General features: G+C 49.8%; 1 protein-coding gene across 2 annotated transcripts in view; it reads right to left on the bottom strand.

The window, feature by feature from the left end:
- Positions 1-3,281: 3,281 nt before the first annotated feature.
- Positions 3,282-26,359, bottom strand: part of CNOT1 (CCR4-NOT transcription complex subunit 1) — a 133,317-nt gene continuing 110,239 nt past the window's right edge. For both annotated transcript variants that reach the window (XM_083167882.1, XM_083167883.1), the window contains exons 33-49: positions 19,770-19,874; positions 19,470-19,589; positions 19,188-19,382; positions 17,380-17,522; positions 17,183-17,291; positions 16,927-17,096; positions 15,794-16,025; positions 15,469-15,717; positions 15,208-15,371; positions 15,007-15,124; positions 14,831-14,932; positions 6,468-6,641; positions 5,780-5,929; positions 5,088-5,268; positions 4,877-5,009; positions 4,655-4,789; positions 3,282-4,206 (exon numbers count right to left, since the gene is read on the bottom strand). In XM_083167882.1, the coding sequence (XP_083024008.1) occupies positions 4,128-4,206; positions 4,655-4,789; positions 4,877-5,009; positions 5,088-5,268; positions 5,780-5,929; positions 6,468-6,641; positions 14,831-14,932; positions 15,007-15,124; positions 15,208-15,371; positions 15,469-15,717; positions 15,794-16,025; positions 16,927-17,096; positions 17,183-17,291; positions 17,380-17,522; positions 19,188-19,382; positions 19,470-19,589; positions 19,770-19,874 (2,559 nt within the window). In that variant the 3' untranslated portion in view covers positions 3,282-4,127. The remainder of the gene's footprint in view (positions 4,207-4,654; positions 4,790-4,876; positions 5,010-5,087; positions 5,269-5,779; positions 5,930-6,467; positions 6,642-14,830; positions 14,933-15,006; positions 15,125-15,207; positions 15,372-15,468; positions 15,718-15,793; positions 16,026-16,926; positions 17,097-17,182; positions 17,292-17,379; positions 17,523-19,187; positions 19,383-19,469; positions 19,590-19,769; positions 19,875-26,359) is intronic.

Raw genomic sequence — 26,359 nt, 5'->3', positions numbered from 1 at the left:
AAAAGCAAGCACATCTACACATCCTCTGGGGGTGCAAATTCACCCTCCTCTAATTCTGGCTTTGTTGTCAGAATCAGGGGAGTTTTTATTGCAACAGCTGCATCCACCCAAGATGCTACCCCACTGGGGTGCAAGGCTACTAGCAGCCAGGAGAATTACTATATTAAGGTATTCTCCAACTTTCATTGAACCAGAACCTAGAAAGATATTCCAGGTGAAATTACAACTTCAGAGTCCACTGTTGGTGGAGTCTGCCATAGTGCCCTGTCCTATGTAGGAAAGGGGTTTGACCAATAGTAGCATGGGTGGATTAAACAGACTAGGACTATGGCCAGGCAGGGTTATAAAGTTTTGCAGAGGTCTTTAACACATTACAAGTGTCTGGGCCAGAATTGTAACTATGTATGTGTACACTATAGTGTTACAAGCCCTGTAACCTCTGCATCAGAGTAAGGCAGTGACCCCTGTGTCACCCTGAGGTAACATCAGCGTACATGTGATCTGATGAAACATTGTAACAGAACAGCTAGGCTGAAGCTTCCTGCTGTCCTCTGTATGACCCTGCAAACTGTCCCCCTCAAACTGCATGTCCACACTGACTGTAATAATCTGAGGACACAGTGTATATATCTGTAAGAAAAGAGGGGGGCAGGAGAGGCAGTAAGTAGGCTCTGACAGCAGAGGCTGCCTCTCATTGTCCCTTTGGGAAGCAGTATCACATAACAGCAGTGAGCTGAGTTCGTGTTTTACAAGTGGATGGCTGAAAGCATTCATCCTGGAGCCAAAGCTCTAGTTATCCACAGCAGAGGCTTTTCTTGAAGTCTCTGTCCTTCTGAGAAGTGTAAGCTCAGAGGATAAGCTGCCAAGCAGGGGTATCCACAGGGGGTTGTACCAACAGGGGGTTGTACCAAAGGGGGGTTACTGTGCACATATCACAAAGTAACATGCCCTCAAAAGCCTGTGTAAATTTAGCATTGCATCTATACAATCATAGGGTATTGCAGGCTCTTTGTCAAAAGCAAGAACTTGTCCCACTTCCTCCACAGGGGGGGGGGGGGGGGGGGCATTTATTGCACCTTCTTCTAATTCTGGCATATCATCAGAATAAGGGGCGTCCACGTGTAGTGGAGAGGCCCCCTTCCTTTGCAAAAAAGGGGGGGTTTTGAGGAGGAAGGACAAGAGTCAGCCTGCTTTAGAGACAAGGCTCTAGTGAGGCTTTGTACCGCAGAGGTTAAATCACTCTGCTGGTTTCAAGATGTCTCCCTATCTCTCTGAGACTTCGAGTTCAGAAGGTAAGGCTGACCTGACATCTGTAAGCTGTGTAGCCCAGAAAGGGGGTCCACCAGGGCTTGTGTCAAGGGGGAGTTACAGTTATAACAGTATACAATCCCCTCTGAGGAAGGTGTACATTTTGAATTACACCCTTTAACAAGCAATTCTCTTGGTGCTTCCCCCTGCCATAATGCCAATTATATTGCACACAGACAGGTCTACACACTACCACACACCCAAGGGAGAGTAGGTATAGAAGATCCAGAAAGAACACTGGATGGGAGAGACAGTGAAAGGGAGAGAGCTGCCACAGGGTCTAAACATCGCTATGGTATATATCCAGGGAGCGCTATAGCCCTATTTTAAACACAGCCCAACTGTCTTCACCTAGCTCTAAACCCCTGCTGTACTCACAGACCGGGTAGAGCTGTAGCAGGACGGTCACCAGGAGAATAGTGTTCTTTGCAGCCTTTGGTGGGGCGTGCAGTAGAACAGAGGAGCCTCCAGCAGCGTGACCAGTGGCGTCAAGTGTAACGAAAATGGCCGCCGCCTGCGCTCTGTAACGCTGGGGATGCCGGGGCTGTTGTGAGTACCACGCGGTAGCTCAGCCCCCCGCCCGGCAGCTCTCTTTCTCTATGGCACCAGATTTAAACAAGGCTATAGCCGCCTTGTAAAGCCCTGACCTCCGCTGCTAACAGCGAGGCAGGGTATACTCACAGTCTGCAGCCTGCCGTCGGCGGTCTGGCTGGGGGAGGATCGTGGCACACGCTTTGGTGGGCGGCGCCCGTTTCATCTCCAGAGACGGTGGTCTCTGCAGCCAGGGAGCCGGGCGCAAACCATATCAGCAGCAGCCGGCTCCCTCCGGCAGGCTTCCCTCGTAGCAGGCAGATAGTAGCAGCAACTATCTGCCTGTCCTCAATGTGAAAAAACTTGCTGCTTTTGCTTAACTTAATAAAATGCCCAGGAGTGAGCACAAGTGTGACCTGCTCCCTTGAGGGCACGATCTAAGACTGCCTGAGGGGGGAAGTAGAAGGGGAGGAGTTGGCCACACTAATTTTATATTTAAAGTGCCCATGCTCCCTGTGGTCGCCTTCTATTCCCCAGTGTAACTCCAGTGACACCTAGTGGATGAAGGAGAAAAGCTTTTAATGGGATTGCCAGAGGCATATCCCTGCTGATAATAAAAGGTGCACCAGCTTCCTGTTGGCACTAACAGAAAACTGAGGAGCTGAGCACGGAGGAAGAGTTATAGGGGAGATATAACCCCACCTAGGATATCTTAAACGCTTCACTGATTGGTGCCACGGTCCTCTGGATCCGCCTACAACCCCGATGTCACCCTGTGGGGACCATGAAACCCGAAGACAAACAACTTAGTTGCCTGGCCTGGCGGTGGGGTAGAGGGGAGGTGCCTAGCTGACTGGGAGCAGCAAAAAGTTTAACCTTTCTGGTGCTGAAATGCTCACTCTCCCTCTCACTACCCAGCGTTAGCCCTGTGGCCCCTGACGTCTCCTGAAGAATAGGTATTGCTCTAACAGCAATATCACTGCCTGTGAAGCCTTTTTTCTGCAAAGCAATGACTGCAAGCATTTCCTTTCAAGTTACCATGGTTAACAGAGGAACAGTGATTTCAAGAAACACCATCCTATTAAAGCTTCTAGTCTGTTATTTTAATATATGTATGACTAATCTCCTGCTTGTCCTCAACACTCCTGGCAAAGAGGGCCTTACCAATCACTTGATGTGATCACTATTAACAACATTCTGCATTATATTCAAATATCCATGATAAAAACAAAGGCACTCAAAAATTTTGGCTGCAGCTGTAGAATATGCTGGATTATTAGTTGTCTCCTGTACACCCCCCTCACTAGGTCTGTAGGATGCTCTTCTCCGCAGGACATAATTAATGTGACCAAAAGATACAGAGTGAAGGGGAAGCTCTCCGTATTCCCTGGGCTGGAGTCCGCACCCACACATGCAGTGGAAAAGACGACAGATGGCGCATCTGCAGGTCATGACTTTAATGTGTAACTACAGAATCCATACATACAAGTGAAAACTGAAAGCCTACAAAATACAACACAGGACCAATACACTTACAAAACATTCAAAATTCTACAAAATGGCCTGTATTGGTCCAGGGATCCGGCTCTTTGTACAAACTCAAGACTGGCTGGAGAGAAAGGGGTAGCAGATCACTCACCTGTTCTCCCCCACCCCCCAAAAATAAAACCCTTAATTTACAAGTCTCAGAAAATAGTGTTTAGGTCTTTATACAAGCAGTAATGTCAGAGGGCAGCTGTGGACGCCTCTAGCGCCAAGCTCAGGAAGATAATCCAGCAGCAAATGAACGGGACCCTAGAGACACCACGGCGTCCTGACCCCAGCTGTCCCACCCCCCTACCCCCACAAGTGCTCCATAGCCAACTGTTTATCTGTAGCCAAGGAATCCACTGTTGTTGGAGGGATCCATCTCACCACTGCCAACGGAGAGCGCACCATCAACCCCCACACTCACCATAGAAAAGAAACCCAGACTAAAAAGTTTTTTTTTTTTTGATTTGCATTTCAGATCAGTATTTACAAGAAATCAAGGGAGAAAAAAAAAATATATATTCACAACATCCTTTGTTTGGCCAAAAGTTAATTTGGGCAACAGAAAAAAAAAAGTAGATTTTCTCCAAAAAAGTCAGGGCTTGCCCCGTGCAGGGAAGATATGTCAGACGCACGCTCCAAGCCATGGACCATGAGGGTGACACTGCTGGGCGGAAACACACTAGGATTCTTCACATTGCAGACACTGGATCTCAGGCTCACATTGCCGGTGTTGTCCATGTGGGTAACCAGTACATCTAGCTGGCACCAGTGCCCTCCATCACCTGCTGTGCCTGCTTCTGCCCCATACAGCACTGCGCCACCGACTGGAAAAGCCTGGGGGGTAAAGGGAGAGTTAGTACTGACCGCACACACTACAGTCACACATGTGATGTACAGGCAGGACTGCAGGTGGGCAGCATAGGATACACACACGTGTGACATACAGGCATGACTGCAGGTGGATGGCTCAAGATACACACGTGATGTACAGGCAGGACTGCAGGTGAGAGGAAGCCTCTCTATCACTGTAACACACACCACCCCCCCCCCCCCCATGTTAACTCCCAGAGACATGTAACTCCCTCCCAGGCGGCAGGCTGCTCACAGTCCCAGCAGCTGCAGAGATGGGAGCGGAGGCCTCTCTCTAGCATCACAGCGTAACCACTGCTGTAAGTCACAACACTGGTTTAAAATATGGTGCACATCCCAATAACCCCATTAAATTGCCAGAATACAAGCCATTACTAGACTTGCAGATAATGACCCCATACAGGACACTTACTTCTCAATCTCCGGCGCACAGTGCACAAACTCGTGGTTCCAGAATTTGAAAGCTGGATTCTTAATCAGCTCTATGAAAGTGATGAGTAGACCCCAAGGATGCGGCCTGTTCACAATCAACCGCTCCAACAGGACCCTACACAAGACAAGCACAAGGTAGTATAAAGCTAGGTTTCACCATCCCCCCGCGAGCCTGTACAGGATAGGGCCCAGCCGGACTCACCGTGTGATCTGCTCCTGGATGGCCTCGGTGTTGGCCTCAGCAAAGAGGTACAGCATGGTGCAACTGAAGTAATGAGTGTGGCTGTTGGGGTAGCGCAGCTGATTGGCGATCGCATTTAGGAAGAGGTAGCGTCCTACAGATAGAGCACTGTATGTCAGACATGTATAATACACAAGGGGCGGATAGATGGGCAACTCCTCAAAGACATTACCTTCTGTGTCCAGGTCAACAGCCAGGTTCTGGAAGATGTCCATATGGGCCGAGTGTGTGATGGTGCTCATGGAGGGAGTGCTGCCTTTGTTGTGGATGTGAGCAATTGCCTGCGTACCCACATAAAGGACCAACGCATTGATCAGCTGGATGCTGTAACGGTTGCCCGGTTCATTGGATACCTGCACAGCGGACATGACACAGAGTGAGCATTACACTGCCCCAATTCCCTCTCTCTATACCACACGTGGCAGCCATACACCTGCCCCATTTCCCCTCTAAACCACCCACTGAAGCCATACACCTGCCTCATTCCCCCTCTATACCACCCACTGAAGCCATACACCTGCCCCATTCCCCCTCTATACCACACTCCTTAGCCATACACCTCCCATACCCCCCCACTCTATACCACACGTGGCAGGCATATGCCTCCCCTCATTCCCCCTCTATACCACACGTGGCAGTCATACACCTCCCCCAGTCCCCCTCTATACCACACATGGCAGACATACACCTGCCCCATTCCACCTCAAAACCACACATAGCAGCATCACAGCTGTCCCATTCCTCTCTGCAACACACATGGCAGCCATACACTAGGACACCAACACCACTAGCACCATCCATTGCAGCCAGTGACCACACACCAACCCTGCCCATTCATTCCACTCACACATGGCAGCCACTAACCTGCAGATTACTTCGGAGCTCAGACAGAAAGGTAACTGGGGAACGGGTCTTCAGGTAGGAATCCAAGTCCTTCTTGAACTGTGGGGGCATCACTCCAGTGAAGTTCGTGAGGATTCTGGGAGCTATATTAATCTCACTCAACATGTCAACCTGCAGGATAACAGACACACAATGTACTGGATCGCCCTGCAGTAACTGACCGAAGGCAGCATAGCCCACAGTAACGCACCCTCCCAGGGCGTAGGCTGGTCACAGGCCCAGCAGCTGCAGAGATGGGGAGCGGAGGCCTCTCTCTACCATCAGTAACAACTGCTCTAAGACCCCCCACCCAATGTTACAGACCATACACTACATGTGGCTCCCTCCCAGGCCACTCAAAGGTCCAGCAGCTGCAGATATGGGAGCAGAGGCCTCTGATACCCCTACTCCTCCGCCCCAAATGCTACTGACCATATACTACATGTGGCTCCCACCCAAGTGCAGGCTGCTCACAGACCCAGCAGCTGCAGAGATGGGAGCGGAGGCCTCTCTTTAGCATCACAGCGTAACCACTGCTGTAAGTCACAACACTGGTTTAAAATATGATGCAGATCCCACTAAATCCCCTTACACTGACTGAATATAAGCTCCCATTGCTACAACCCCAGGTGACAGTGGTGTACAGAGAACCACGATGTGAGTGCAGTACCTTTAGGTTGGGAGTGAAGGGGTCTGGAAGTCTCATGTTGCGAGGGAAGGCACTCAGAATCAGGTTCCGCAGCTGGATGCAGTTAGGTGGAATCACGTCACAGAAGCCGTAGTGATAGTCACAGAGGAACTCCGGAAAGTCATGGAGCAGAACCAGCAGCACACGCAGAGTGCCCTACAACACATTGGCATATGTATTAGTAGCCCAGATACCGAGATTTAGGTCTTACCTGTTAAATCTCTTTCTTCGAGAACGAGAATGTCAGGGGCCACAGGGATAACAGTGGGTAGAGAGTGAGGTCACGATCCAATTCCAACACCAGAAAGGATAAAACTTCTGATTGCCTAGAGACAACCCTGGCTCCTCCCCTTCTCTACCCCACCTCCTAGGCTAGCTACTTGTCCAAAGCCACGCAGGAGACAAGATAGAAGAGAAACCCATACAGAAACACATTCAACAAATATATGTGTGTGTGTGGTTGCTCAACAGAGAAACCATAACTGTAACATGTATAAGTACCCTCAACAAAAGGAACTTTTAACTAAGTTCACTCAACGGAGGAACTATGAACTTCAATACTAATGAAACAGACGTGGCAGGGAGGGATCCCTGTGGCCCCTGACGTCCTCGAAGAAAGATTTAACAGGCAAATCTTTCTTTGAGGACATCAGGGGCCAAAGGGTTAAAGTGGGTAGTAAGGAGTGGGAGAGCACCAGCACTCTAGAGGTTAAACTTGAACTGCCTCCCAGGCAGCCGGGCTCCTCCACTCCTCCAGGCCAGGAAGCTCAGTTTTTTTTAACAAGCCAAGGCAGGAGACGAGAGAAGGAAGAGAAGCACCGCACAGAAACACATTCTGAACACGTTAGTACCCTCAACAGAGGGACAATATAACATAATCATAATGGAAGTAAAGCAGGCGCGGCAGGGAGGCCTGTGGCCCCTGATGTCCTCGAAGAAAGATTTACCAGGTAAGACATAAATCTAATGTTCTCCTTCGGGAGACATCAGGGGCCACAGTGTTACGTCCTAAAGCAGCCACCTATGGGTGGGGACGCGCCTGTGCCGCAGCCAACACACAGTGGCCGAAGGCCGAGTCCCGGGAAGCAAACGTGTCAAAAGTGCAAAAACGCGAGACAGTATTGACGGACAACCAAGTCGCCGCCCTGCAAATTTGCTCAACTTTAGCACCGCCCCTAACAGCCCAGGACACCACCACAGACCTAACAGAATGTGCCCGAATTCCCACCGGAACCGGTGTGAGGTGTCCAATTATGCCTGCCAGAGCGAATCCAGCGGGCAGTAGTTTGCATAGAGGCAGGCCACCCTCTCATCCGAACACCATATAGTACAGAGACAGAGTCTGACTAGTGCAACAGCCTAGAACGGCGCACATAGATGCACCCCCGGCCGGACAACGTCCAAGGAGGACCAAGCCGTAGTGACAGACTCTATATGCCGGAACAATAATGTCCTGGTTGACCTGAAAGCTGGACACCACCTAAGGTAGGTGAGAAGGGACGTTAGGAAGAACCGCCCGGTTATAATCAAGAATAAAGGACTTACAGGACAGAGCTGACAGGTCAGAGACTCCCCTGGCCAAAGCTATCGCCAACAATCTTCCAGGCGAGTCAACACAGGTCCACCAACCGCAAGGGCACAAAAGGTGGGCCCTGAAGCAGACAGGATTAGAGAGATCCCACAGGGGAAACCGGGGTAACAAAGGGAGGCTGGATATGCAATACACCCTGCAGGAATGTGTAGACATCCGTCGACAGAACAAGATGTACAAGGCTGAAATCTGAACCTTTAAAGATGATAAACGCAACCCAGCCTCCAGACCCCTGCAAGAAGGACAGAACCCTAAGCCAGGCAGTAAGTCCCGGAATCTGAAGCGTACAGTTCGCACCAGGAAAAGTAAGCCCTCCATATGCGATGGTACACCCCCGTCTAGGAAGATTTCCTTGCCCTGAGCATGGTGGAGGTCACTCCTGAGTGAAACCCACTGGTTCTTACCCAGGAGGTCTCAACAGCCACCCCGTCACAGCCAGGTGCCTCAATGCCGAGAGAGAGAGGCGGACCCTGAGAGAGCATGCATGTGCCCAGGGATAAGCAAATAGGAGGGGCTACTGACAGGGACTGCAGATCCGAAAAACAGATCCGTCTGGGCCAAGGTGGAGCAACCAGAATCAACGTGCAGCCATCTAGCTTCAGCTTGCGAGACATTCGCAAAAGGAGGAAAAGTGGTGGAAAGGCGCCATCAGTGTGGACGGCCATAGAGCGGTCAGGGCATCTTACCAGGCAAGCCCCCCCTCTGGGTCCCTGGACCTGCACCGTGGTGGTTTGTGGGTATGGCGAGAGGCCATCAAGGCCACCTCGGTTGGGCCCCACCGTTGTACCAGCATCTGAAACACCTTCTTAAGGAGGGTCAAGTCGTCAGCATCCAGGGTCTGATGGCCGAGGAAGACCGCCACCCAATTCAGGACTAACAGGATAAAGATTGCTGAAAGAGCAGGGATCATCTCTGAAAGATGCCAGATGCTTCCGCCATAGTGGACTGACAACGAGTGCCACCCTGGTGGTTAACATAAGCCACCCTTGTCGCAAAGTCCAATTGGACTTGCACCGGGCAACCCCTAAGTCAAAGTTCCGCCAGGCGGACTGCCCGGAAGATTGTCTTCAGTTCGAGGGCGATGATGGAGGGCTGGGTCACTAGAGCGGTCCAGATACCCTGGAACGACCTCTGAGAAGTGACCACCCCCCAAAAATGGAGGCTAGCATGCGTGGCTAGGGGTGTCTACTAGTGGCGAGGTTCCGTCCTGAAGTCACCAGGATGGGGGGGCCTGCTGGGCATGGATATTGTGATAGGGTCCCAACCACCTGGAGAGTATTGAAGAGGGTTGGAATGGAACTAAGCCTGTTCTGCCAATGCGAAGACCGATATCACCAACCCCAGGGACCCCATGCAGGTATGCACAGTAACCCGCAAGGGGGAGAAGAGATGGCTGATCCTGGAATGTAGAGCCAGATGGCAATCCCCCAGAAGGGATAATCCTCTGCCAAATGGTATCTAAACCGGCCCCCATATCTGGCTCAAATAAGAAAAAACCCTCAAAGGGACTTTGAGTTCGGGCCTTCCAAGAGCACAGACACCGGTGTGTGTGTGTGCAGCTATGGCTATGACCCTCTGGAGGGGAGTGGCATAATTTCCAGAGCCGCAACCCCCCAGGTAAAGTGTCACGTGATGCTTAATAGAAGGCAGCAGGGTTTCCGCGACACCCCTTATGCAGCGTCCGCTGTGAGAGAAGTTGCTCACGCAACTAAGGCTTTAGCCACCCAAGCAGATGCCTGGGGCAGGAGTGCGTCCACTTTAGGGACAGTCTCCCAGGGGACCATGTCCTCCTGTGGAAGGGGGTAAAAGGAAGGGAAACCGCCAATGGCAATCTAAACTTCCAGTTAGGAATCTCCCAACTGATGACCTTAGTCGAGTTCACTGATTTACGGAATAAACCAAGAATACACCTAGGGAGACACCCAAAGGTGTAGGCGGCTCAGCAGGGTCGATTAAGGTAAGGACCTATGTGACAGCTGAGACCAAAGTCGGCACCTCAAGACAAGGTGGGGGATTCACCTTATCACAGGTCCACCATCTTCCATACCATTGTCGACGGTCCCCTCTAGACAATGCTAATTCTAGGTGTCCTCCTCTCTGTGTCTGCTGATGGAGGAGTCTGGATGACAATGGGTATCTGCGTCTACCTGTGGCTAATCTCCTCTGCAAGCAGGTACCTGCTTGCAGAGGAGATTAGTGACTGACACTGGGGATATCCAGTAACAATATATCACCTGCCAGCAGATTATTTTGAAATTACGTCTTGTGGGAACGCCATTGATCGATGAGAAAGTACCTATAAATTGGATCAGTATACCTCACTCTCAGTGATTGATCAAAACGTACCAGTGAACTGGATCAGTATACCTTACGTTTAAAGCAGGTGGAATTCACCCTGGGACTACCAAGGCCATGGTGACCATATAGAATCTTTCAAATTTGAATGCTTATAAAAACTGTTACACTTCACGCACAGCAATGCTTCATATATTAAATTAAAGAAAATTTTATGCTGAATTCAACACAAATATTTGCATTACAAGAGAAGTTATGTTACTTTCAAGTCAGACAAGGAAGCACAGATGCGTGAGATTCAAGAAGCAATATGGGCCATTTCTCATTGGGTATGGCCCCGGCATATGTGTGTAAAAAATAATGGCCCCCCCATTGTGACCGCCACCCCCACGATTGACGCGAACCCGAAGCGTGGCGAGCCCGCGAGGGGCGGCGGTGCGCGTCCTCCGACCTTTTCATTCCCCTACTATCCACGTCGGCGTGGAGTTTAGAATATATAGTGTGGCGAGCGTGGCGAGCGCAGCGAGCCCCGCGAGGGGACGCGGATACCTGTCAAGCCCACGAGGGGCGTCCGCTTCGGGCTCGCCACACTATATGTTCTCAACTCCACGCCGACGTGGATAGTAGGGGAATGAAAAGGTCAGAGGACACGGACCGCCGCCCCTCGCGGGCTCGCTCCGCTCGCCACGCTTCGGGTTTGCGTCAATCGTGGGGGTGGCGGCCGCAATGGGGGGCCATTATTTTTTACACACATGCCGGGGCCATAGCCAATGAGAAATGGCCCATATTGGGCCATTTACCTTTTTTTCTATGTTAAATGTACTCAGTTTCAATGTTAAAATAATTTAACATTGAAGCCTATGGAGATGCGATGGACCCGATTTCTCCATAGGCTTCAATGTTAAATTATTTTAACATTGAAGCCTATGGAGAAATCGGGTACATCACGTCGGTCGCGTCGTGTGCGTTTTGGTATGCACCCGACGCGACCACCACGATAGAAATCGTGGTGACCGTGCTAGGAAACAAGTACCCTAATTATGATATTATGTGTAGTGATTAATGTACTTTTTAGTCCGTCTGTACCCTATTGGGTACTTATGTAATATCCGGACTCCCGTTTTTCTTATGAGACCGCGTCCCCTCGCTGCGCTCACCACGCTTCGGGCACGGTGGCTCGCTGCGCTCGCCACACTACAGTATATAAAATCAACTCCATGCGTAGTTGGATAGTAGGGGTATGAAAAAATGGGGTGCATTTAACATGGGAGTCCAGATAATACATAAGTACCCCCTATTGTTTTCCGTATATATGTTACCATTTCCCCTTGTGTGTGTGTGTGTATTTCCAGAACTATAGTATTAGCCTGTAGATCATATAGTATTACCCTGTATATCAGATGCTGTTACCCATATATGGTCAGACAGGAAGTATCCCAGGAGGATGATAGCTGAAAGGCAACCTCCACAGAGGGTGATCAGGACATAACCCAATTACCTTATGATTGTTCCTTTTTATTTGCACTTATTTGTGCATCTCTGAACTGAAGCAGACATTATGGAGCCTGACCCAGCAGGTGGGCAGCAGAAGATTGACAGCTGAGGGAGTAAACCTGATGCTTGAACCCACCAATCAGAAACTTGGGCAAACCCACGGATGGTGCAAGCACAGTGGGAATTTGGAAGTTCTTAAAATGGCTTGCACAGGCCAGCTCCTGGGGTCAGTCACTGGCCTGGGCTAAGAGGTAATACTCTGCCTAGGTATCTTGTGGACTTATACAGGTTTCTGCTATCACGGCTGTGTGGCTATATAATAGTTTTGTGATTTGGAACTGTGATGCTAAAAGGACTGCCGGTTTGGACTGCTACCAGGATACATGCTATATGCTACATTTTGCCTCGTGTTCCTGTTTTCATCTATTTGTGTGTGCTGTGGAAAAATAAACCGTATTTTGGTTTCATCTGCTCGGTGTCTGAATGATTAAGGAACCCGTAACCTCACAGTTATAATTGTCTCATGGCACCACATAATAAAGAAGGAAGAGCTCCGGACATTGGTTGGCTCAATGCCACGTCGCTATGCTGCTGTCTTGAAAAATAAAAGATACCCAATGAAAGACTGATATGACAGTGACATCATAAGTACACAGGGATTTTCACCCTAAGGGTAGTTTTTACTGCATAACTACTCTTGTAATGCAAATATTTGACCTCTGTTTATTGTGTTGAATTTAGCATTAAATTCCCTTTCATTTGCTTTATGAATCACTGCACTGCATAAAGTGTAACATTTTTTATAAGCATTCAAAGTTTAAAAACATTCACATATATATATATATACATACACACAAATATACATATATATATATATATATATATATATATATACATACATATATATATATATATATATATATATATATATATATATATATATATATATATATATACACATATATACACATAACATCAGTGCCGTGAGGTAGTAAGTACACACCACAACCAGCTCTGTACGTGACAGTGCAATGTTACAAGCCCTTAGTAGCTGTGCATTATAGTAAGGGAGTGACCTCTGTCACCCTGATAGCATGGTATAAGACTTCCTGCTGTCCTCTGTATGACCTAGCTGGCTGCCAACAATGCAAATAATCAAGTGGCACTGAGCTCCGCAAAGCACTATGGCCGGCAGGAGCATCAATGGAATCGGTACATCTGTCAGAATGAACTTAGGTCTACAGTCATTAGGTCGACTGACAGGAAGGTCGACCTGATTTAAGGTCGACAGGGGCCAAGGTCAACATGACTTAAGGTCGAATTTGCATAAAGGTCGACATGAGGAAGGTCGACTGGTCATAAGGTCGACTGGTCATAAGGTCGACATGGGTTTTTCACTGTTTTTTTATCCGAATGTCGACACAGTTGGCAATGAGAATCGGACCCTCGCTTCGCTCGCTATGCATCGGGCACGGTGACTCGCCACAGCTTTAATAACCTCCTCCACGCCCTAGTGCAGGGCTGGGCAATTGTGGCCCTCCAGATGTTGAGGAACTACACATCCCAGCATGCCTTGCATCAGTTTCAGCATGGCCACATAGCAAAACTAATGCAAAGCATCCTGGGATATGTAGTTCCTCAACATCTGGAGGGCCGCAATTGCCCAGCCCTGCCCTAGTGGATGGTAGGGCATGAAATACCACCTGTCGGCACATGTTGGCTCAAAAAACAGTGAAAAAACCCATGTCGCCCTTATGACTAGTCGACCTTCCTCATGTCGACCTTTATGCAAATTTGACCTTAATTCATGTCGACCTTGGCCCATGTCGACCTTAAGTCAGGTCGACCTTCCTGCCAGTCGACCTAGTGGGGTCGACCTAATGACTGTAGACCTAAGTTCATTCTAATAGATGACCGCTTCCCACATAAATTGCTGTAACCTGTGCTCCAGTAGGAGAGGTACAGGGGGGGATTTGCCCAATTGGCCTGGCTGTGAAGAGGTGGACCCCGGACTGGCTAAGTGCTCTCTGTGTCCCTCTATCACTATGCAGCAGGCAGGCAAGTAAGGATATGGGGAGGAGACTCACGTGGGTATATTCCTTCCTCCTGTCCCCGGGAGAGGGGCTGTGTGAGGAGAGGCTCCTTTCCCCTACTAGCAAATGGCTGCCCGGGATTAAGGACTCATGCGGCGCCGGTTAAATGGCGGGGATCCGGCGCTTGCTGGGTGGCCGCGCATACCGACGCCGCTGCCCACACTCAAGTCTCCCTGGTGGTCCAGCGGGTCAGAGTGCACAACCTATTAAAAGGCGGCGTGTCTGGCCGCTTGCTAGTGCAGCCCGGCGATCCCCCTCACCGGGCTGCCCAGCCGCTATTACATGCGCGTACACGCGCACTCCCAGCGGGGACCGCGTTACCTGAAGCGGTTGTCACCGCTGAAGTCCCGGTCCCTGTCGCGGCTGCGTCTCCTCAGTGCCTGGAGCCAGCAGGCTGTGGAAGCCACGTATGAGGTGTGCGGCTGCCGGGTCCGGGTGATTAAGCACAGTGCAGGGGTCTAACAGACCCCCAGCGCTGCTGCTCTGTCACTGACAAAGCGTCAGTGTAAAAATAAGAAAAAATAAAAAGTGAAGTTTAGGCTGCTTAAAGCAGCCCCTTTCTAAAATGCGTTTTGGCTCCTGCCAGCACAACTAAAAACTGAAAGTAGCTAGCCTAGGAGGCGGGGTAGAGGAGGGGAGGAGCCAGGGCTGTCTCTAGGCAGTCAGAATTTTTATCATTTCTGGTGCTGGAATTGGATCGTGACCTCACTCTCTACCCACGGTTATCCCTGTGTCCCCTGACATCTGCCGCAGAAGAAACCAGCCCTGCCACGTGTGCATATGTACAAGAAGTGGCAGTGTACCCACCTCACACAGTCAGAGCCCTAGAGAGTCACCAACTCTTTGTACAGCAATTGCTTGCTCACACTCACCTTGTAGAGAATTTGCATCGGTTTGGTGAGTTCTACGTTCCTGAGGAATGGAGCCAGGTACTTAAAGAGATCAATCAGAAGCTGGGCGTACATCGGCCACCCCTACAGACACACAACTGGTTAGATTTGGTCAGAAACACTACGGAAACGTCAGCATTAGTACAATGGTCACCCACCTTCTGCTGCGGTGTGTGAGCCAACATCCGTGCAATGAAGATCCGATGGGAAATTAGCTCCAGCCAGGCGTAGACGAAGCCTGCGGCTTTGGTTGGGCGAAGGATGTGGAAGGTGTTGCTGGAAGAGAAGTCAGGAGATGGTCATGCCATGTTACACACAGGTGCGCACACACAGTCCCCACAGCTAGCAAAAGCTCTTACCAGAATGCTGTGAGTGTCTGGAAGTTGATTGTCTCCAGCACATGCTCGGGCGCATTCAGCTCCAGCAGCAACATAATGAAGATCCGGTGGTATGGAAGCTGTTGGAACTCGCTCTGTCTGACTTCATGATCCTGCAGCAGGACCCCTACCACAATACCTAGGACCTGCCAGGCAACATACAGCGTCAGTAAAACACTGCCTTCACCACAGACTGGGCAGGCGCCAGCCAAGCGCTCCCCCACAGAGACAGATGCTGCTCACCTTATTGAGGAGGTTGATCTTAGTAACTGTATTAGTGGCCTCACCAGAGTGTTTGACCAGCAGGGCTATGAGCCTGACGAATGCATCCAGGTTATGATAGCACTTTGCCCGGATCATAGTGGGGTTGGCAGCTGGGTTGTGCTGCTGCTCGGCCTGCGCCCGATAGCTGATCTCTACGCACATCTCCGTACACAAGCGGAAAAAGCGAGTGATGAGGTCGTCAGTCTTCAGGATCCCCTGCTGATGCATCTGCAGGAGTAGGCTTGGTCAGGTACATAGTCTGACCCTCCGCTTGTACCAGGCACAGTAAAGAGTGCACACTCACCTGCCCCACAAACGCAGAGAAGGCCTTGGTGCTATCCCGCCCAGCGGCTGCAGAGTGGTATAGGTTCACCCACTCTCTTAGCAGGTACTCCGCTTTCTCCCTCAGGCCGGGCGGATCATCGTATTCTGAAGCTTGAGAAATCCCAGAATGCATCATGAAGTTCGGCCCACCCTGGGCCCGTTCGATCATCGCCTCGAAATTAGAGCGCAAAACATCCATCAGCTGGGGCAGCCTGGGACAGAGATGGGGAAGAGGAGGATCTGTAAGCTCCTGTAAAGACCACGTGACTAAAGGCCCCCATACACTATGCGATTTGGTCCCGATTTCACCCGATTCAAATGGATCGGGCCAAATCGGACGTCCAGACACCCGGTCCGACCCGATGCACGGTCCCGTGCAAAAAGCCCATACAACGAATGGGCCAGCCTGTGATTGGCTGAGCACTCTCTTAGCCAGTCAGAAATTGACAGAGTGCTCAGCCAATCACAGGCTGCTCATTCATTGTACTTTTTTCCTCAGCACAGCTCCCGCCTCCCCGGCTCTCTGTCACTGTCAACCGTAGCATCCCCTGCCCTTCTAGCAGTGCACCCCACCAGCAGCCCAGCAGTGTCCCCACAGCTCAATGTTTTAAATAGGAGTTTCTCCCAACACACCAGACCCTGCGTCGAGCGGGAGAATAGAAAAAATCCTATTCAAAAGACTGGGCAGCCGCTCAGCCAATCAGCGGCCGCTCAGATTGAATATATAGCCGCCACTGACTCTCCGGTCCCCGCGGCGACCCCTGCCAGGTTTACATGTGATAAATCGAGCCGATTTATCACATGTAAAAAATGGCACATCAAGTGCCAAATTTTCAAGCTCCCCCAGGGAGCTGCCAGGGAAGCTCAGGGGAAATCGGGGCTGACTTGTCCTTAGGACAAGTCGCCCTAATGTATGGGGGCCTTAAGGTAGGTTCCCCCAAGAAGTGGAGGGATGCCGCAACATCACCTCATATCAGGCCTCTGACGAGGTAATACTGACCCCCCCCCCCCCCCCCCCCCAACATCACACGCCGCTCCATCAGGAATATATCATTCCCACACATACATTCTGCAAGAGGTGCACAGTACAGTCAGAGGGAGCATAGAACTCACCCTTCCGGGGCATTTCCCCGTGAATGTGCATTAATACGCATCAAAGTCTCGATGGTGTGGAAGAACTCTGCTTCTGTCACATGACTCACACTACGTTCATCGACCAGCAAGATCTTCACCAGCTGCATGGCAAAGGCCACCGCCATGTAATTCAGCCCATTCTCCATAGACTGCATCAAGAGGACATTGCTATTAATAATGAAGCCTAAAGAAGTGGATAAGCCCCAAAGGCTGTGACTGCGCTTCGCAGACTCACCTGCGCCAGGTGAACATCATACTGTTGCATATTCACCAAATGGTTCCGGATCAGCAGCTCAACAGCTTCTACATTGTACTTGTACTCATCCCGGCATTCTATCAGACACCTGCGGAACGCAGAACAGGGAGAGGTCATCTACAGCAGATCCCACTCCTTAACCAGACTCCACCCTGAGATGCCTCTCATGAACCCACCTGGTGATCTGCTTGTTGCACCATGGGGAGCCATAGGCCCGGCCATCCTGCAGAGCTTTCAGTACAAGGAGATGACATTCCCGGTATCGGAGTAGGAGGTCTGCATCTGCTCCGCTGGTGGCATCTAGGAGGCCTTCTACAGCCTGAGCAGGAGAGATTATGGGGATAGAACTGTAACCGTGCTGTACTGTACACCCACCTACTGACAGGGTCACAAATCTCCCCTTCGAAAGCCTGAGCAGGAGAGATTATTGGGGATAGACCAGGGGTGGTCAAACCGGTCCTCAAGATCTACCACCAGTTCCTGTGTCAGAGGCAACCTGTGGATCTATAGTAGGAATGAATGCAGCAGGTTTGAAAATGTGACAATTAGCAATGACTACAGCTGTGCACCGGCTAGGTGATTTGGAAAATGTGGACCGTTGGTAGATCTCGAGGACTGGATTGGCCACCCCAGGGTTCGGTTTTGGGGCCCATTTTGTTTAACATTTTTATTAACGATATTGGGATAGGGTTACTCAGCAATGTATCCATCTTTGCGGACGATACAAAACTTAGCAAAGTCATCAAATCACCAGAAGATGTCACCATGCTTCAAAATGATCTTGCAATTCTAGATGAGTGGGCAAAAAAATGGAAGATGAGGTTCAATGTAGATAAATGTAAGGTTATGCACCTTGGGAGACACAACCAGTGTGCAAGTTACAACCTTAGCGGAGAGGAACTGGGTAATTCCATACTTGAAAAGGATCTAGGAGTCCAAATAGACAGCAATCTAGGATGTAGTGCCCATTGTAATGTAGCTACAAAAAAGGCCAACAAAATTCTGGCATGTATTAAGAGGGGAATGGAAACTAGGGACTCAAGGGTAATTATGCCACTATATAAAGCATTGGTGAGACCTCACCTAGAGTACGGAGTACAGTTCTGGGCCCCACACTATAAAAAGGACATCATGGAATTAGAAAAAGTCCAAAGGCGAGCAACAAAGCTTATTAGGGGAATGGAGAATTTAAGCTACGGGGAGAGATTAAGCAATTTGGGACTATTTACATTAGAAAAGAGACGTTTAAGGGGGGACATGCTCAACATGTACAAGTATATCAAGGGCCAATATAAGGAACTGTCACACCCTATTTTCTACTAGAAAGGAATCTAGGACGCGAGGGCATGAGTATAGATTAGAAGAAAAAAGATTTCATTCAGCTAGTAGAAAGAATTTCTTTACGGTCAGAACAGTCAAACTCTGGAACTCTCTTCCCAGAGAGGTGGTAACGGCTGGCTCATTAAATGCGTTCAAGGCAAAGTTGGACAAACATTTACTGGAGAAAAACATCCATGGGTACAAATAAGAAATATAATTTGTCTGTAAAATACCAGAACCTACCAAATCAGCAATGGATATCTATACCAGGTTGAACTAGATGGACGCAAGTCTTTTTTCATGCTGTACACCCACCTACTGACAGGTGTCAGTTCTCCCCTTCTACAGCCTGAGCAAGAGAGATCATAGGGGACAGACTTACCGTGCTGTACTGTACACCCACCTACTGACAGGGATCACATACTCCCTGAGTAGGAAGAGATCATAGGGGACAGACTGTAACCATTCTGTACTGTACACCCACCTACTGACAGGGGTCAAAGATCTCCCCTTCTACAGCCTGAGCAGAAGAGACCAAGTACAACACACACAAAGAGGGGTCTCAGAGTAGGATCTCACCTTCTACAGCCCAAGTAAAGGAGAAGCAATGACGGGACAGATTGGGTACAATACGACAGAGGGAAAGGCGTCAGCAGGATCTCACCTTCTGCAGCAGCCCCAATGCAGCAATGGCGTCCCTAGAGTTACGAGCAAGGGCCACTGCCTCAAGCAAATTGCGCAGAGCCTGGGACTGCGGGTTCATGGCCAGCGTGGGAGGGACGGCATGCAGATGCTGCTCCAGCTCTGTTATACACTTGTCATAGATCTGAGCAACGTCGTCCGTAGCCCAGGCATGTTGCTAACAGAGACAAACAGAGATAATTAGTTATTTGTGAGATGCGGAACCTCATCCGTGGCTGGAATGCCAGAACTCAGCAGCCGGTACCTTCATGGGCTGAGCCAGGAATCCCGTGGGCTGAGTCAGGTCATTGGTGGGCAGGAAGCCAGGAACGTTGCGGGCAAATTCCTCATACACAGCCAGCTGCTTAGGGTCCACACCGCCAACCTGAGGGGGGTGAGAAGGGTCTATTATTGTATAGAAAGAAAAAAGTGACTGTGGCGCCACCTCATGGTCATTGTGGTGGATGCAGGTTTTAATCAGAATCTATTTATAAAGCCATCTGGCTGGAGGGGAGGTAATAGCATTACTGCTCCCAGATGTCTGCTGGCTCTGACATTAGATTACCTTCAATCGGATCTGCTCCGGCATGCGCTCCGCCTGGTACGTCAGAACGACCGGATCACAGTAGCGGCGGCCTTCCTGTCTGGCATGCTTCCGTAACTCAAACTCCTGTGCACAGGAACAGATGGTAATGACGTCTATGCAAATACTGATGATCAGCATCTGAACCCAGACCCCCTACCCCCACAGAGGGGCCCGCACCCAGACCTCCTACCCCCACAGAGGGGCCCGCACCCAGACCCCCTACCCCCACAGAGGGGCCCGCACCCAGACCCCCTACCCCCCAGAATAACCATACCAAGGTCTCTACCCCCAGAACGCCTGTACCCTGACCTACCCCCACAGATCACCCTTACCCAGACCCCTAGCCCCACAGAGCACCCATATCAAGGCCTCTACCTCCAGAACGCCCGTACCCAGACCTACCCCCCACAGAGCACCTGTACTAAGGTCTCAACCCCCTAGAAAACCCGTACCCAGACCCTCTACCCCCACAGAGCACCCGTACCCATACCCCCAGAGAACCCATACCCCCGACAGAGCATCCGTACCCAGAATCCTAGCCCCCACAGAGCACCCGTGCCCAGACCCCTACAGAATGTCTGTGCTCAGACACCAAGCCCCACAATGCACCAAGACCAGACTCCCATTGACCGCCCGTACCATACCCACAGAGCACCTGTACACAGACCATTCCCCTACAAAGTGTTAGTCTCTTAGTTACATAGTAGGTAAGGCTGAAAAAAGACTTGCGTCCATCTAGTTCAACCTGGTGCTAAAGGGAGAGCTAGAAGTAGACGTTACATAGCCCCTTTCATATGCTGGTCCCCAGACACAAGGGGTTAGGTGGCTCCTGGACCACAATAGCATTCTCTTTTAATTACTAAATGGGCGCCTGGGAATAGGCAGCATTCCACCCACCGCACTAACAGACCAATGCCCACAGGATAAGAGATGCCAGATATACTTTATACAGTTTATATGCAGAAACCCTCTAATAGTAAGTCTATGGGCTGGCTAACCAGACCTACACAGGGAACACTTTTTTGGGGAAAGAGGGAGGGTGGAGTTGGATGTCTGCACACAATTAGATAGTATCCCTTTATGGGATTTTTTTCATATAGGCCACCTTAGTTATAATTCGGCGGGGGTGCTATGTGGGCAAAGGGTAGACCGGTTAACTGGAGGAGAAAGAAAAGAATTTGCACAGTGGATGCACACCAAAGAGAAAAATTATTTTTATAACTTTTATTCATTTATTAGGGTAAAAAGAAAAGAGGGCACTGTCCTGTGTGAACTTTTAACATATAGGATTGCACAGGATGACCTCTTTCTGCGGCTTTTTTTTTTAAAGTAGTTAAAAAGATTGAGACATACACACAACATTTAATGTGAAGTGCGAATGCATTTAAGAAAGATTGTGTTTATAGGGTTCTAAAAAATTCCTTAGAGTTGTTACTGGTTTTTGGCTGTAGCTTAGTTACGTCACATGGGTTATCAACCTTTATTTTTCAACACTATTCGGGAAGTGTAATCCCTAAGAGGGGAGAATCAGATATCCCTTTATTGGGATTTTGTCCTAGATCACAATAGGTTATATCAGGAGAATGTCTTGCACTAGGTGTTTTTTATTAACGCTGCAATTTAATTTTTATCACATTGCTTGGTGGCAAGCAAATGGTTCCTGATATAACAGGATAATTGGTTGTTAGTTGGGTGGAGTTGATTTTATATAGTGTGGCGAGCGCAGTGAGCCACAGAGCCCGAAGTGTGGCAAGCGGACGCAGAAAACTAAGCAAATAGCTTAGTGGGCGCCCAACTAACATAAGCATCGGATAATGTTATGTTTTACAGTGTTTGAGAATGCAGTTTCCCCTGTTTTTCCCTGACTAAAATCCTATTATTGTGAATCTATGCCATCTGGTGGATGTTTCCAGAAATGGCATGTAATGTTTTTATTTTTATTTGACTGTGCAGGAGTAATTCTAATGCGGGGTACACACACCAGGACGACCCACTCACGATGCACATCGTGAGCGTGTCAGTGTTTGACGGCTTGCCGGCGGTCACCCGGGGTCCCCACCGCCTCCCCCCCTAACCCTGTCAGTCTCCCTGAAGCGGAGACGGACAGGGTTCCCGTCGATAGATAGATAGATACACACACACACACACATACATATAAAGCAGTGTAGACCCCTGGGCATAGCAATGTATTGGGGCCCCTACCTATCCTCCAGCAGTAGGGGTGCGGTGGTGCTATGAGCGGAAGCCTTGATGTCCCACGGGTGGTAGGCGGTATTATATCAACCGCTCAGCATGTAGGGCCTGGATCAGTAATTTACACTAATTAGCCATTTACTGTACAGATGGTGCGAGATGAGGTGGGAGAAGGGGCATTGGGCTGAATGAAGGGGTCCCGATACATAACTTCCAGGGTGGTAGAGGATGTTTAATACGCAGAGGCGGGATGTATAGTGGAGTGGGCTTATTATTCATAATTTTCTGGTGGGAGGACAGCTTGCTTGACTGCAGATATCTCCAGTTCCCGGAACTAGATTTCTTAGTTTTTAATGGAACTAAAAACTAGATAATCCCACCTACCAAATGGTACTGGGGACTAGGGGATCAGAGTTCAGGAGGCAGAGCAATCTGCCAATGAATATATAAAACTACATACCAGGTGTGTGGAGCTGGAGCAGTAACCAGCTGCTGGAAGGCTGATATCTCTGGTTCTGGGAACAGTAGAGACAAGCTGCTAGTGCCCATCCAGGGGGAGTCCCCCGGCTTTTGGAATATACCCTCAGAAAACTAAGTCAGACAGAACCTGAAATACCTGACAGGGAAGAGCAATTAACAGGCTTGGATGGGGACCACTGCTTTGAAGTGAGATATCTCCGGTTCCCAAGGGCCGAGGTACCCATGGAAAGAGGGGACCCTCAGTCTAGGGCCCTTATATTCCTGGGGGGGGGGGGTTTCTGGGTACTCAGAACCCACCCACCCCCCCTGCATGCACCACTGATCAGGGATGTCTCAAAGCCGTATTTAAGGGAGGGAATTTGCCTGATGTGTCAGAAGGACCCGACGACCAAAGGAGGCATCCTGGGAGACGAACGTGTCAAATGCATAAAATCTTATGAAGGTATGGACAAACGACCACGTTGCAGCCTTCCACAGTTGTTCACAGATGAACCTGGGCGTGCTGCCCATGAAGGGCCTACCGCTCTGGTGGAGTGTGCTTTTATTGAAAGGGGAATAGGCAGATTAGTCTGCTGATAAGCTTGTTTAATAGCCATGCAGATCCAACAAGCAAGCGCGTGCTTGCTGGCCAACCCTTTTGTGGAATCCATAGAGCACGAAGAGAGTGATTTTCTGACCAAGGTAGTACGGTCTAGGTAAATGGTCAGAGCCCTGACCACATCCAGTAAGCCGGAGCCATCAAGATTAGATCCCTGCCTTCCTGTTTGAATTTCCTGATTACTTGGGGAATCATGGATATTGGATTAAAGCCATACGGAAGATGATCATTCCATTGAACTGATAGAGCATGCGTGAAGCTGGCTTGAGGATCCCTGGACCCGAATGTTGACAGTTTGTTGTTGTGCCTGGACGCCATTAAGTCCACGTCTGGCATGCCTCAACGGTCTATCAAGAGAGAGCGAACGCCTCTGGGTGGAGTGACCACTCCCCCGGATGGATATCTTGGCTGCTTAGGAAGTCTGCCTCCCAATTTAGAACTCCTGGGATGAAGACTGCCGATAGAGCTAGAAGCTGCTGTTCCGCCCAGGTGAGAATACTGGATACCTCCCGGAGATCTGCGGCGCTGCGAGTACCGCCCTGGCAATTTATGTATGCCACCGCCGGTTTTCCTTGGAGAAGGTACTGTGAACGGATAAGGGCGCTGAGCTTCAAGCAGCTTACATTGATGGAAAGGTGGGTTTCCGGTGGGGCCCACACGCCTTGCAAGGATCAGCATTCTACTACCGCCCCCCAGCCTCGAAGGCTGGCGTCGGTGGTGAGAATAGCCCATACTGTGAACCAAAATGGACGACCCTGAGTCAGATGGTCTGTTTGAAGCCACCATTGAAGAGAAGTTTGCACCTCCTGTGGTGAGGTTGTCCGTCCCATCTCAGCAGATTGAGATGTTGCAGGGGGCGTGAATGGAATTGTACCCACTCCACCATATTGAAGGTTGACACCATCAGGCCCAGGATCTTCATTGCCAGGTTGATTGAGACTCTGGGACAAAAAAACCCGGATTCTGTGTTGCAAGGAACTGAACTTGTCCCTGGGGAGAGACATCCTCAAGGACTGCGTATCCAGGAGTGCACCCAAATGCAGCATTTGTTGCGACGGGGTGAGCGATGAGTTTTCCCAATTGAGGAGCCAACCGTGTTGTTGGAGTATCCTGATTGTTATCTGTAGATGAGATAACAGAACTCCCTGGGATTTGGCCACCAAAAGTAAGTCGTCCAGGTATGGGAATACACAGATTTCCAGGTGGTGAAGGTGTTTTGCCATAACTGCCATGATTTTTGTGAAAACCCTGGGGGCGGTGGCTAAGCCGAACGGAAGAGCCTGGAATTGAAAATGGCGATTTTGAATAGCAAACCTTAGGTATTTTTGGTGTGCTGGTAGAATTGGGACATGCAAGTAAGCATCCCGAATGTCCAGGGAGACCATGTAATCCCCTGGCTCCAGGGCTAGGATTATTGTCTGTAAAGTTTTCATCTGGAACTTTGAAACCTTCACCACTTTGTTGAGTGACTTCAGGTTGAGAATTGACCTGTAAGTTCCGTTTGGTTTTGGAACCAGGAACAGAGTCGAGTAATAACCAACTGGTGCTGGGGAACTGGGATAACGAGATTTGTCTTACCTGTTAAATCTCTTTCTTTGAGAACGTCAGGGGCCACATGGATAACAGTGTGAAGAGAGTGAGGTCACAAACCATTCCAGCACCAGAAAGGTTAAACTTCTTGACTGTCCTTGACTGAGCCCAGCTCCTATCCTCTACCCCGCCCCCCAGGCCAGCTACTTTCAATTTATACCAAGTCAGACAGGAGACAAGATAGAAGGAAGAGGAACCCATACAGAAATGCATTTAAATATATATATGTGTGTGTGTGGTTCCTCATAGACACCGTTACTGTAACATGTATAAGTACCCTCAACGGAGAAACTATTAACCAAGTTCACTCAGCAGAGGAACGATTAACATCAATACCAATGAAGCAGGCGCAGCAGGGAGGGATCCCTGTGGCCCCTGACGTCCTTGAAGAGAAAGATTTAACAGGTAAGACAAATCTCGTTTTCTTCTGCGGTGGGCCACAGGGATAACAGTGGAACGTCCTAAAGCAGCCACCTAAGGGTGGGGACTCGCCTGTGCCGCGGCCAGTATACTCTGGCCAAATGCCGAGTCCTGGTAGGCAAACGCGTCAAACGCAAAAAAAAGCGTAAGAAATCGTTGGCGGACGACCAAGTCGTCGCCTTGCCAAGTTGCACCACCGGTAAAAGCCCAAAACACACCCACAGATGAAGTGTAATAAGCCCGGACCCCCGCAAAAACCGGAAGGGAGGTTAACAAGGAAGCCTGCTTGATAACCGACGCAGCTATCGTCTACATGGTAGCAGACCAACCCCTCTTAGGAATTCTCTAGTGGATAAAGAGAGATTGCCAAAGTGTTCCAGCGTGATGTACATAGAAATGCAGAGCACAGACTACATCCAGTTGATTGCTGCCTAGGAGAGACGGCGGCCTACCAAGGGCAGGGATCACCATCTCCTGGATAACCTGAAATTCAGAAACCACCTTGTGAGGTGTAAAAGAATGGATCAAATAATCCGTCCTATGAGAATGAAAGACAACGAAAGGCGACTGACCTGACAGACCCTACCGGGCAGACACCCAGCAGCAACGGTCAACAGGAAAACCGTTGTCCAAGCAAAGAGCCCTGAAGGGCCTAAAGAACCAGATAAAGATCCTATCAAACAACCAGGTTTGTAACATAGGTTGGATTTGCAGGACTCCCTGCCAGAAGGAGCGGAGATCGTGCAACAAAGCTCATCGCCGGCGGAACAAAATAGCAAAATAGTCCCTTTAAAAAAAGACAGGCTGAGGGCAGCGCCCACTTTTACCGAAAGGACAAAAAACGGGAAGTCCTGGGAGACACCAGGAAAAATAAGCCCGTCAGATGCAATAAGCACCAGCCAAAGAAGGCTGATGGGCTCTGAGCATAGGCGAAGTCAAACCCGTGGCTCTTAATAAAGTGGTCTCAACAGCCCTGTAAGTGGTTCTGGCCCTAGAGGCAGACGGATCGGAGAAGCCCCTGACTGGATCTGCAGGTCCGAGAACCAGATTCTCCTGGATCAAGGTGCCCCCCACCTCCGCCTTTAACGTACAAAAAAACTTTGAGAAGCAAAATGGGGAAAAAAGCATACCTCAGAACAAACGGCCACTGGGCTGACAGAGCGTTGACCTTGCAAGGCGCTGGGTTTTCGAGACCTGTACCCATACAGGATGACCTGGTGATTGTGGCGTAAGGTCATCAACCCACCGCTTGTCTGCCACAATGGCCTACCAACCACAGGAACGCCTC

This window comes from Crinia signifera, unplaced genomic scaffold (assembly GCF_055691185.1).
Source record: "Crinia signifera unplaced genomic scaffold, ASM5569118v1 HAP2_SCAFFOLD_100, whole genome shotgun sequence".
In the NCBI taxonomy this organism is placed as follows: domain Eukaryota; kingdom Metazoa; phylum Chordata; class Amphibia; order Anura; family Myobatrachidae; genus Crinia; species Crinia signifera.
The sequence above is the reverse complement of the archived record's forward strand: the minus strand, read 5'-3'. Positions and strand labels throughout refer to the sequence as shown.